Source organism: Limanda limanda, chromosome 12 (genome assembly GCF_963576545.1).
Source record: "Limanda limanda chromosome 12, fLimLim1.1, whole genome shotgun sequence".
NCBI classification, from domain to species: domain Eukaryota; kingdom Metazoa; phylum Chordata; class Actinopteri; order Pleuronectiformes; family Pleuronectidae; genus Limanda; species Limanda limanda.
The window spans coordinates 24,556,177-24,569,710 of NC_083647.1; the positions used below are offsets into that span (position 1 = coordinate 24,556,177).

A 13,534-nucleotide genomic window follows, 5' to 3' on the forward strand; every position below is an offset into this window, starting at 1 on the left:
TGGGGGGGAAGAGAAGGGAGGAGAGAGAAGAACCAAGAGGAGAGAGGAGAGACCACAGAGTCAGTTCAGTCGCCTTCGACAGGCGAGCACTTTCCTCAAGACTTCACACAAAACACACGCAGAGAAAAGGGACACTCAGATACACACTGTACAACACAGACACACACAGAGAGACACACTCCCTGGTTGACAGGCACACACATAAATATCTCTGCTGAACAGAAGCTTCATTTCCTGCCTTCCTTTACCTCATGCATATTAAATATCATTTTCCAGAGAAAATCCCTCAATGTCTCGTCTTTGTCGGCTGCAGGAGAGATCTTATCTTGATTACCGTCTACAGGCTATTACCGAAGATTGGATTTTATCTCTGATAGCGGTTCTGTGTTCGGCCGGTTGCAGAGGAACCCAGCGATGTCAATGAAGACATCACGACGAGGGAGAAATGACACGTACGGCGTCTATTTTTCATCCGGTAAAGAGCTTGAATTAATGGCTCCCATTTAGTATTCTGATCATTCCCTCAGAACGTTACGGAGAGATTCTCACAGTGAAGAGTCGCGCCGCCGGCCTGGAGGAGATGTATTATTATAATTGAGAGACAGAGTTGGCTGATTCAAAAAATACACAGCACCTTTTCCTGTTGAACGGAGCTTATGATTCCCCAGAATATTTACAGAACCTGGAAGGAAAGGCGAACACGTATCTGCACACGTGTTCTTTAGAAAAAGGGGAATGCACATTAGTGATAGTTACAGGTTATTAAGCAGGTTGGAGGAGAACTCAAAAGGGCATCAAAACTCAGACAGTAGAAATCTGTGTGTAGTTTTTTTCACCTCTGCCAAGAAGGTTTGTCTGTCTTTTAGCAGAATTACTACTGAAATGATTTTTATTTTAATTTGGTGGAAGGGTGGAGGATGGGACAAAGAAAGGACACTTAAACTGTTGGAACCGATTCGATTAAGAGGCTGGTTCCAGGGTGTATTGTTCACTTACTTCAATATTGCAAGATTTTGACATTTTTGGGAATTTCCCAAACAATAATAAATCCATCTAGAACAGGGGTCTTCAACGTTTTTCAGGCCAAGGACCCCCAAACAGGTGGAGAGATGGAGCAGGGACCCCCTACTATTTATATTGTATAAAATTGTGTTTTATATTAAACTGGGCCTAGTGCCGTGTATAAACATAACTACCCTGATATTGTGCATTCAATACTAAGCTATTCAAATATTACACGGGTTCATATATTCATGTTTTAAATTTAAACATGTGCAAGGTATAGGGTGGCCATGCCACTGCCATTTATAAACATACAGTGGGTAATACAGTATTCAGACCCCTTTAAATTTTTCACTCTGTTTCATTGCAGCCATTTGCTCATCAATGTACACTTATGTACATTGATGTACAATACTTATGACCATGTGATATTTCAGTTTTTCTTTTTTAATAAATTTGCAAACATTTCTACATTTCAGTTTTTTTCTGTCAAGATGGGGTGCTGAGTGTACATTAATGAGAAATAAAATTAACTTTTTTGATTTTTGCAAATTGCTGCAATGAAACAAAGAGTGAAATATTTAAAGGGGTCTGAATACTTTCCGTACCCACTGTACATCTTGCATACAACACTGAGCTATTAAAGTAATTCACAGATTCATGTTTTTATTTTAAACATACATGTAGAAGAGACAGTGAATCCTCATCTGTGGATGGCACACATACTCCCACATTAGTGAGATGTCGGACCCTGATGGGTAGCACACAACTTATCTAATCTTGGAAGGATGGAGGTTGTCAGGCAGAGGGTAAAATCAGCCTCACAATATGTTGGATGCATGTTAATGTGTATTGAAACATCATTTAAATTCGTGGAAAAAAAAAAAAATAATAATAATAATTAAAAAAAAAAATTGTCTAATCAACCAAAGATTTCGCGGACCCCCTGCAGTACCTCCGCGGACCCCCTAGGGGCCGCGGACCCCCTGTTGAAGACCTCTGATCTAGAGGAAGAAAATCTGGCATATCTAGAGGACTGAGCCATTTGGGGCAGCTTAATTGCATTTAAGGAGACTATTGGGCCTTAGCATAGGTATAATATGCCGTTTTGGCTACACAATTACCTAGTTTCAGAACAAGTCTCACCTTTGCTCCTTTAAAATTATACACATGTGACTGTTTTTTCAGTTTGATTTAAAAAAAAAAACTGAAACAACAACAACCCAACGCAGGCGAATTATGCAAATGCAGCAGAGTGAAGAGCCGTCGAGATCGATCAAAGGTGACAGCAATTTAGGGAGAGATTACGGTACAATCACAACCAGGGCGCACAATCAGCAGCAGCGTGCACGGCCCCCCCGAGCACCGACGCTGCAAACAGCATCGCAGAGGAAGAGAGGAAAATACAATTAAGCAGTTCATCATTACTCAAAACACTGACAGTGAGTCATTGGCGTGGCAGCTGCTCGTCATCTCCAGCGTCCTGAAATCATTTATACGTTCAAATGAAGGATTAACGCAAAGCAAATACTCATATTAAAGGGAGTGAAGTAATATTATTATCAATGCATTGCATCATCGGCGTAATGCAGTTCATTACAGCTCCATCACAGAATCCCAAGACACGAGTGAGTAAAAAACACACAGCACAAGTTGGCCTCGGAAAAAGAAAAAACTGAAAAATCGACTCTACACAAGTTGGCGCAAGACTAATTATCTCCGTGGGCTTTCATCTTTTTCATTTCTGTAATTCTCTGTTCTTTCCGTGCCCATTATAATCTCGCCCTGTTCTCTTTATCTCGCAGCTGTACAGTATCACAGGCGCCCGAGCCAGCGCAGAGCCGGGAGAAATTAATACCTGAAGAGATATGTCCCGATGATAACATACTCACGTGCAAAATATGAATGTATTCCCCCGGGAAAGAGCCTTTGTTCCTCCCCTAGAGACTCACTCCAAAACAACACATCGGAGGGATCCACATTCTAACACCTGCATATCAAAAAGTCCTGATCGCAGTTTTGGATTTTCTGCGATGTTTTGTGAACGATTTTTCTTTTGTGCTCGATCTGTAAATATAATTGAACAGCTACAGTAAAGTGGCGCCGCTCATTTTGCATGTTTCAAACTGTAAATCTCACTGATAATTTGTTGCATAATTTTACCATCGTTACATCATTTATCCTCCGTACAATTAACCATCACCCAATTCTCATTTAGCGTTATCCTGCTCCTTCTGCTGCAAGTAATTAATTTCCCAGGAGTGATAACTCAACTTTCAGATGATTCAAAGCTCCTCTTGTTGTTGCACGATATATTTTTAACAAAATTCCAAAAACAAGTTATGATCCCTTTTTAACTAGTTGGACGCAGTAAATATTTGAAGACATTTGAGAAAGACTTCTACACAAACTAAGACTATCAATTCATAGTTGTTGATTTTTTTACAGCCATTGCTGATACAAAAATATTTTCCTGTGTTTCTCTGTATTGCTTTGTGCGATTTCAAAATTCAGTGAAAGCCCTGAAAGCGCATTGATTTTAAAAAAACAGCCCAGAGCTGCGCGGGAAGCCTTTTTGTTTTACACGACGGCCACAAAGAGACAGAAAGAAAAAACTCTCTCCCTCTCTCCCTCTTCGCCTCTTCGTGGGAAGAGAAGCGGTCCGGGAGCTTTCGGCCGCCGCCGCTCGAGAGTCTTGGAGAGCCATTTGAAAAGCTAAGTGAGTGATCGATGACAGAAGTCAATTATCACCTCGCCGATCTGTCAGAGGCGGCTGTGCCCGGGCGAGCTCGCACGCCGCCCACCTCTCACTAACCATCAACAGCTACCGGACGCCGACAGGAAAACACTGCACACAGATGTACGAGACAGGAAGGGCTTACACTGCGTTACCTCACGTGCTCTCACAGAGGAAAGAAAGAAAAACCCCTTTTGCTTGTTTTCTTGCTTTCTATTTCCTCCAACCAGCAGCCAGCGTTTCATATCCACAGATATATAAAGATTAATGTACCCGGGAAACAAAAATAATCTTTGTGCCATCGACTGGAAGGAAAGCCAAACAATTTGCCAAATGATTTTCTTTTGTAAAAGCAGAGCAGAGGGTTTAACAGTGGATCCACACTGTTATGTAAGGAGACGGATTTCTCCTGTTCTAACGGGCTGGAGGAGATTCTTCTTAACCGAGAGGCTTTGCTGCTCTGAGCCCGAGACCTGAACTCATGTGACAGGGATCAGATTCACCAGCAAAATCGCTGAAATCAAAATGAATACAATTGCCATTTAAAGTCTGCAATCTGGAATAAAAACCCCAGTTTATAAAACCAGTCAAACGAGGTTAAAGCTGTGAAAAAAACAAACCAAAACATCTCTTAAATATGAACAACAGCTCGGCCTTGAATGGAAAAACCAGGATTGTGTTAGTTTTGACCACCAGCTGTGTTGTTATTTACAGATCGTGCATTAGAATGTGTGTGTTTGTGCCGTATGTTTGTCGTCTGCACATGCAAATCACTGCCAGAGCGACTCAACATATCCAGATCCATTATCCTCCACTTAAAAAATGGCACTTTTCTTTGAGTCCTAAAAGCTCCTGGAGTCTCACGTCTATCTGACGGTTCTTCTCCTTCCTGAGAAAGGCAGAGGCTCTTTTTCAGATCGGTGTTGACATGTGCAGACGTCACATGTATTTAGGTGGGGTGTCAGGTGTTAGGGGGTCTTGGTCTGATTGTGGACAGGCACAGATGCTGCACGTTCTGTGTTTGCTGTCTATTTCACACATTTCTCTCATGCTGGTTGAAAAGAAAAAAGCACATCGGCGAGCTGCCTGCTTACCGTTGACCTCCTGGGCGCCTGCATCGGTGAAAAGCAGGCTCATCACCTCCTCGAAGTTGCAGCTGGGCTCGGACGTGTGGCTGTCCTGACCCACGTGGTGCAACATCCGCTTCAGAACGTCGTCCAGGGAGGCGGCCGTCTCGTCCAGCAGGATGCTGGCCCTCGCCAAGAAGCCGTCCAGGTCCCGGTGCGCCCGGATCTCCTCCTCGAAGTTCATCAGCGTCACATACTGCGGAGGAGATTGAATCCTTTTAAAGGCCGAACTAGATTCACTTCAGATGTCGGTGGTGATCAGGTCGATCAGAGGAATCTTAAAGACTGAAAACCATCATCAGAGTGCATCCACCTTAGGTTCTGCAGATGTGGTCAAAGGATTCAGATTAGGGGTGCAACGATTAGTCGACGTTATCGACAAAAATCGATGACAGGAATAGTCGCCGACGAATTTACTCGTCGATGATTCGTTGGTTACGTCATAGCGCGTGTTTCTCGTGCCGTGCAGTTGAACTAAACATCGTTTTACCGGAGGTGCTGAAGAAAGCAGCTGATGAAAGCCATCTCGCTCCCTTCCTATCTCTGAAAGTCGCGCATGTGCAATAGCGTCAAAACACGGAGCAATGGCGGCCTCCGCTGCAGCAGCATCGCGCACCAGAAAGTAAAAAGTTCCGGAGAACTTCACCCGTAACAGCCCGAAAAAAACTACCTGCAGTATCTGTACAGAGGACCTGTTCTCCATGGAAGCAGGACACGCCCATGTGAGGAGGAGGAGTCACGTGTGACATCGTAACGGAGACGATGCGGACTCGCCTCCGTGCGATGTTATATATACACGTTTATACCTGCGCGCAGGATTCTAGCATCCATTACAAAAATATGGTTTAAACTTTTTATTAACGAGTTTAAAAGCGTTATGTTATCCTATTGCCTGACAAACGTCTTTTTTTAATCACAATTATTTAGTCAGAAGAAGACTGTAGTTTCATTTGTTGATGTTTTTATTGCTGTTACTTTCCCTGTTATTTTCGTTAACAGGAAAAATGAATACTTGATTTTTAATTTATTTGTTTTATTAGCACTTTGCCTGTCCTTGGTTTTAAATGGACAAAAACTTGATTTGTCTTTGCCTTTGGGTCAACAGTACCCTTATATGAAACAAAGTTTATTAAAAGACATTTTTTTTTTAATGAAGTATCAATATTTATTGCCTTTATTTCCAGTCATCACATGCCTCGAACAACCTCAAGCTAAATTTAAAAGCTGCTTGCTAAAGAAGAGCAATTGAGAATTTGTGTCATTCATAATCCGATTAGTCGATTAATCGTTTCAATAAACGGTGACTAATCGATACTTCATTAATCGAATCAGAATAGTCGTTAGTTGCAGCCCTAATTCAGATCCTGCATCGATCCAATCTAAGGTTTCGTAAGTGTCACATTTGTATTTTCAATTACATCGTCATAATTATCATTTTCTAATGACTCACTTTTGCTCTTGAGTGAAGGCTGTGGTTTTATGGTAACTGGAATGTATGTATCTCCTGTGTTTCCAGTCTTCTCCACCAGGTTCACAGTACAAGTTGCATTCAATCCTTCCCACGGTGCTTTTCTACCTTCTCTCTACCTCCTGAGCTCCAGCCGGTGGAAACAGCTGTTATGATACGAGTTGTTGAACTAATTACGAGATCAGATCAACGCACGCAAAACATTTTAGGCTGAGTGCAACTTAATCTTACAGAGAGGAAACAAACGTGTATGTCACAGTTTGTGTTTACACCACGTTAAAAGATTAATGCTTTAACCTTTATCTTCCTCCACTTAATCAACTAATGTGGTTTTTAAAGATGGCAGAACATGGAGAACACGCTTTATCCCTTCAGAGTTAATCAGATTCGGACCAGTGGTGTCTAACAATCACCAGCAACCCAGACTGAAAGAATGGACAGAGACATGAACTCGATCAGGAGCCGCAGACTCCCACCAGCCCTCGATTTAATTGATTGTGTGACTGACAGAAATTCTAAAGACGAGTGGATTCCCTGCTGTTCTTTTCAAAATAAAACACCAGGGAGAGGGTCTGCAGTCTTTGGAGCTATTTGTGTATATCGAGGGTGTATAAATAAATTTGATTTTGTTTTGTTTGTATGAAGCTGTCAATCCTTCAGCCTGGGAGTCTGTGAGAGATTAAAAGGTTTCATATTAAACTGAGCTCATTTCGCTTTGTGTAAGACGGATTTCCAAGTGTGGTCTCTTGAAGGCCGCAGCTCTGGGCCGACGCTCAGTTCGAAGAAGATTTTCTTTTGGTTCCAAATAAGGAAAAAATGCAAAGTACGCAGCTGTTGCAGCAGAAACATACTCATTTCCAAATTAAATCTAAATATAGGGCACTGCAAAAGAAAACAGATCCACAACAAAACTCTTGGCGGAGAATCATTGTGAAATTGATAAAAAAAAAAAAAAAAAAAACAGAAGGAGAGCGCAAACAAACAGAACTGAGATACAGAACAGGGAGATTTAGCGAGAGGCAAGCTGTTGACAAACTGAAATATCTGACAGGCCTCGTACAGAGGAAGTCAACCCCCCCCGACAGCCTCGGCCACCAGTTTAAAACCACTGCCCTCTGGGTGCTGCTGCAAACTCCTCCAACTGTGGAGGTTGAGAGAAATCCATTTGTCCTGTCGAGCAAGAAGCGGCTTGTTTGTGCAGCATATCAGGAGTTTATAAGGAGTAGCCCTGCAAAAGGTTTGAGACAGTAATATTACTTCCTCTGTCAAGGAGATGTTTGATTCATTCAATTCCTCTTCAGTGTCTGATAGTACAGAATAATCCTCTATTCTGGTCTCCAGGTCAGTTCTATGACCTACGGAGACGTGTCCTCTCTCTTAAATCTGGACCAAAAGCACCTGAGGGCCTAACAGTGAAATAAAACATTACGATTTTTAGCTGAGAAGTGAATCCACAGGTCATGAAAATGAAGGTTGTAGCTCCTCTCTGGGTGAGCATGAAACAATTAGCTGCCCTCGTGTTTGTTTGGTCTCTCCGTGCCCGGAACCTCCTGCCTGTGATGTGATGTGTTCATTCATAAAGTAGATTAGGATGGAAACAGAATGACGTGGTAAACACTTCATACCTCAGGGCGACCATCAGAACCCACAGGGCCATCAAACAGGCAGATGGTTTATAGAGACATGTGGCTCTATAGCCCCAGAGCCACTCTTTATATCCTAAAATGCTTAAAATGGCATCAGCGGACAATAATGACGTGACTGGGATTTCCGATTTTTTCCGGGCATATTTTAAAATGGTCAGATTTACAACGCACCGTCGTAAAGAGATTTCTCGCGCCGCGGCTAAAACACTAAAACCTAAAATATGAGCCGGCTGCCAGCAGAGCGCCATGAAAACATAAACAGCAGCCGACAGCACTTTCACAGAGAGTATATACAATGACAGCAGAGCCATTCAGCTGTCAGGCATATCTCACACCAATCCGATTGGTTTTGCAAACATCAGTGGATTGAATGCCTCTCGGTATTAAATTTCAAAAATCTTGATTAGGAAAACCCCCGTTGTAATAAAGCTTTGGATAAGGAAGAGTAGGTCAGGAACCTGAAGAATAGAAGGACCACACTTCGGTTGTAAGGCTCGGCCAATCAGTGCAGTTTCAGTCTGCATACACGTTTCCCCCCCCAGATTAATACAAGGTAAAGAAATGTTAATTTCTCATAAACTAAAATATAATAGTTTAAATCCCTCTTGGAGTGTGAAGAGTCATATTTTGTTCATGTTTCTAAGTTAAGAAATGTTTTGAACCGATGTGTTTAATGAGTCTATTAGCCAAATCTGGTTTAAACCCTTTTTTAAAACTTTTTAATATGTATTTTTTTTAATCTATAAGACTAATTTAATCATTTAAATTATTGTTTAAGTGACTTAAATTCAGCATTGATCATTGAGCTTGGGTTGCACAGGGTTTAGAGTAATGGAGCTTCCTCAGAAAAAGCCAAAATACCGATCGGCACTAGCTGACCATTTCCACTGAATGGAGTTCACAGGGTTTATCACAGGGGGACGCAGGATAAACACGGGGGTCTCAGAGCTGCCCACTCTGATCTGAGGAGTCAACTTCTTGTTCAGTTGCTGGAAGTTGAGTCGGATGCTGATTAGTGCCGAGGCTCCGTTCGGACGCCACTGGAGTTGTGTCTCTCATGCACTGGCTTCAAGTACAGGAGAAGTTTTACACCACATTTTGTCAGTTTTTTCCTCCATTTCAGCATTTGGTGCATTGCAGTTGTTTTTATGGGATGTTTCCAAACCAGACTTCAGGTGAATGATTTGAATCAGACATCCTGTACTACACAGCCATTAGGATCTGGATTCAGCTTAAGAGAGTTGCTGAGCTCGTTATCAGGAAACTGGGAATCAAAACACTGGAATAACGAATTCAATTGAAATTCAGTGATGTGGATACTCGCCTTCCTCGAAGTGTTCAGCAACACACAACCAGAGTCGTCGGTATCTGAGGAGAAACACAACAAGAGGCAGAGTTAGACTTTCAAAGTGTTTCGTTATGTGTGTATTGTTTTGTAGATGTTATACCTCTGTCATGTGGGTGAGTAAATTACACACATTTTTTCATGTTTTACTTTTTTGGTTTGTTCTGGTGCTTGGTTGTGTTTTTATTTGTCCTACTTTGTAATCACAGCTTTGCAAGGTGCTGTATAGATTTTAGTGATTTAGTTTATTACTATCATCATCACACACCCCCCCCATCCCCTTCTTTCCATCATGTATCCCTGACAGATGGTGTTAAATCTTCTGTTGTAGTAAATGAGTGGTGCTGCCTTGGAAAATGGAAAAAGTCAATGTCTAATCTACCGTCATCGAAAATATACCCACAGTTGTGTGAAATGACCGATACACAAACAAAAAGTGAGTTGTTCGATATGAAATAAAAGTCTGAAGCAAAGTCTGATGCAAAATCAATTTTTTATTTTACACAAAAACAAACTGCAGATCTGATGCGGCCTCAGAGAGTCGTCTTTACACCGTTTTTCTATTTTGCATTGAGTCTATTTCAATGTCTATTTCTTTAACCTTTTGACCTACACAACTTGAATTTAACACTTAATACAATTTGTGTAATCATCAGCTTTATCATCACCACAGCATGAAACCTGATTATGAGTCTGGTAGCCTTTCTTACGAAAAAACTGTCCTGCCGTGAACTTACATATTGTTACAGTTGTGTATTTAATGCCTTTATGACAGAGTGTGGAGAAGTGACAGGAAACAAGCGACAGACGGAAAATGACTCAAACCAGCGAGGTTGTGTATCGTTGCTCCGGGGCCACGAGGTCTCCACAGGACTTCCGTCTCAAAACAATACACAGTCATTTACTTCTGGAAAAATCAAATTATTACAACTCATAACGCTTCATTTTTTATGCCAATCTGTGCTAGCATTGTAATTATAATGTTCCGCATTTGCATTTAAAAGCATTTTTTCTTCTCAGCGACAGAACATTCATTAGCGCTGGTGAAAAAAAATTCCAACACAAAGATCACAAGCAACAAACCGCTCAGCCTGTAAAGACGAAGAAGCCCCGAGACCCTTTTTTTTTAATAGTGAGGAAAATGTCAAGAGGCGAGTCTCTAAATGCTCTCGTTGAACAGGGATTGGAAGTTCTCCGCTGATAAGGCGTTAACACACACGTCTGTGGCGCCGGCGCTCAGATAAAGTACAAAGGTCTGGATTCTCCCTGTGAGGAGAGAGAGAAGGAAAAAACCCTTTTATGTGAGGAGGGAACAATACGGGGACAAACCTCGGGAATGAGCTTTGCTACACACTTCGGTCCCGTGACCACCGGGCTGCCAGCGCCCTGCTGACTCTCACAAAACAAACCGCCGCCGCCGCCACGGTTACATAACGCCGCTATCGCAGTTTACTGTGGGGAGGACGTTATTAGGTTACCATGGGCTTTCCTCCTCTGATCCGCGTGATGCACTGTGTCGGCTCCGTCTGGAAATCAATCGGTGCTTAACTCCACCCTCCAGCGACGGAAATGCAAGAACCCCACCACCCGACAAACACAAACACACAATACACTTTAACAATACAGCCAGCCCGGGGAAAGCGACAGGATATCGTAATATCAATAATCCAGCCACAAGTGAAAATGTGTGAGTCTGCAGAAAACATAAAAGGGAGGGGGGGATGAGGGAGCGTGGGCTTTGATCTCTACACCAAACACCTTGCCATCACAAAGCCCTGCAGGCGTCGGAGCGAGGAGGAGAGTCCCCACCCCTGCCTCGGCGTGATGAAGACGATGGCAGGGGGCACGTGTCGTGTGCCGCGGATTTGGATCATCAAAGCCTCACAATCAAAACGCACACGGCCGGGCTGATCCGCTCCCACGGGGGGGAGAGGGAGCTGCGGCTCTAATAGCTGCCAGGCTGCAGCCGTAGAGGAAGGAGATATTCATATATTCATATAAGATTACCTTGTCCCCAATGATCACCTCTTTCTAATGGCCTCTGTACGTCGACTTAAAATAATCCAGGGGGGGGGAATTTCAGGCTTTAGGATTAGGCAGAGGAGGTGTCAGGATGTGACACGGGCTTGTTTCCACTCTCGGCTCCTTATCTGATCAATGTGCTGCTTTAACCGTTGATTACATTCAGCCAGACACAAGTGTTATATAATGTCAGAGTGGAGTGTTGTATTATTTTACTCATTACGAGTTGCGGGGCGGTGACGCTGGACGGCTGAATTACTGCGTGATGGAGAGAGAGTGCCCTTGGAGCGGAGGCTGCACGGCCTGTTTGCGTTTCAAATATGTGATTGAAATCGAAAATAATTGGTTCGGCGATGTGGAAACAAGGAAAGACCGTGAACCTGAGGTGTAAAAATACCACAGGTTCGTGTTTTTTCACTCTGAGAATAGCCGACTACATTTCAGCCATCTCCCAAACCCGGCCTTTCGTGTTACTGCCTGTGTGTATCTCATCTAATTCAGTGTAAAATGTACATATTAATAACTCCACCTAATCTTGAGGGTTAAAAGCCCCTGAGGCACTCCTACGGGATCGTAACCATAAACAGCAGTTGCAGAATAATTTAGGACGACTGCAATATTTTCCCCGAAACGGAAAAACAGGTAGAATACTTCAAAATGCCCTGATGAAAGAAACCTTGACCTTTCGTGGCAAAAATGTGAATATTTCAAAAGTTGACTCCCACAGCTTTTTACTGTCGGGCTGCTTATCGACCCAGAGAAAGTGTTTTGTATGAAATTACATTTTGATGCTTCTCTGAAATGTAAAAGAATCAGTCTGCTTAACAGAGCTCTGCCTTCCTGATGGGCTATGAAACCAAGAAATATGCCCCAAGTCATTTCTTTACTGTGTGAATTCATAAAGCAGGTCCTACACTCGGGGTTGTCAAGGTCAAGTCGTGACCTTGGTCAGAGTCTAAGTCCTGAAGTTTTCCCGTGTGAGAGACAGATGTCCTTCCTCTTGACTCTTCCACTTTCAGCCTTCAGCCACATTGATTGAACCGGAGTGCGAGTGGGCCCAGCGCCGACAGAAATATAATCGTGGAATCAATTGTATTAATGGAGAGAGTTTCGACAGTTTCCGGACAAAGTTCTCTGACGAGAGAAAAATGGACGAGATCGTGTCAAAATGATTCAGAAAACAGAGGAAGATCTCAAACAAATCCTTCGAATTACCGGCTAACGACATTTTGGCTAAACTCTTCTCATTTCACATCGTTAGCACTCGCTCGGATTGAGCGTTCGTGGATTCACTTTGTCTGATAACACTTTGACACCGATGCTGAGCACACTGTGATTCCTCAGACTGAAAAATAAAGATGGACGACGCATCTTCACTTCCTGGGCACAAATAGGAATATGAATGGAATATTCTCATTGGAGCATCATTGTCAAAATAATGTTTTATTCAGAAGGAGGTCAATAGTCCGTGTTTGAGAGCATGACAGAACTATCTTCATTATTCAACGGTACTTTGACTTTTCCGTTTGTTTCCACGTCCAATCAGCTAAATGGAAGAGACAGGGTTTGTGACTGATACTGCAGCCAGCCACCAGGGGGCGATTCAGACATCTTGGCTTTACTTTAAATTAGGGCTGGGCAAGTTAACTTGTTTTAATCGAGTTAACTCAAGTGATGAGTTAACTCGATTGTTTATCCGCCAATTATTTTCTTTTTTCCTGTTCTGCAGCAGTCAGCAACAGACTTTCACAAAATAAAAGCCTGACTTTCACAATAAAACAATAAATAATCAAACCTGAGTTAATGCGAGATAAAATAATTAATCGAGTTAACTCATCACTTGAGTTAACTCGATTAAAACGAGTTAACTTGCCCAGCCCTACTTTAAATATATCATCCATCTTTAAATATAGTCTACAGCTTGAACTAATGCAGTCAAATAAAACAGTCCTGTCATAGGTCACAGCTTCATGAAGGTTGTAGGTTCAGATTCTGTGGACTCAGGAGATAGAACGATTCTGTGTTTTAAATCATCATCCAGAGGAAAATGAGGACATTCTGGTTAAAATAAAAAAAATGAAAGGTCTCGACAGAGCTCGTATTTGGGACATTGAATCTAAAAATGCCGTTTAAATAACTCCCGACGCTGGAAGCCATTAAAAGACATATCGTTAGGATGGTGCAGCT

General features: G+C 42.5%; 1 protein-coding gene across 1 annotated transcript in view; it reads right to left on the reverse strand.

Annotated features, from left to right (window-relative positions):
• The window catches only part of slc4a11 (solute carrier family 4 member 11), a 72,926-nt gene that overhangs the window by 27,991 nt on the left and 31,401 nt on the right, over positions 1–13,534 (reverse strand). Inside the window, exons 4-5 of the mRNA XM_061083050.1 lie at positions 9,305–9,348; positions 4,834–5,062 (exon numbers count right to left, since the gene is read on the reverse strand). Of these exons, the coding sequence (XP_060939033.1) occupies positions 4,834–5,062; positions 9,305–9,348 (273 nt within the window). The remainder of the gene's footprint in view (positions 1–4,833; positions 5,063–9,304; positions 9,349–13,534) is intronic.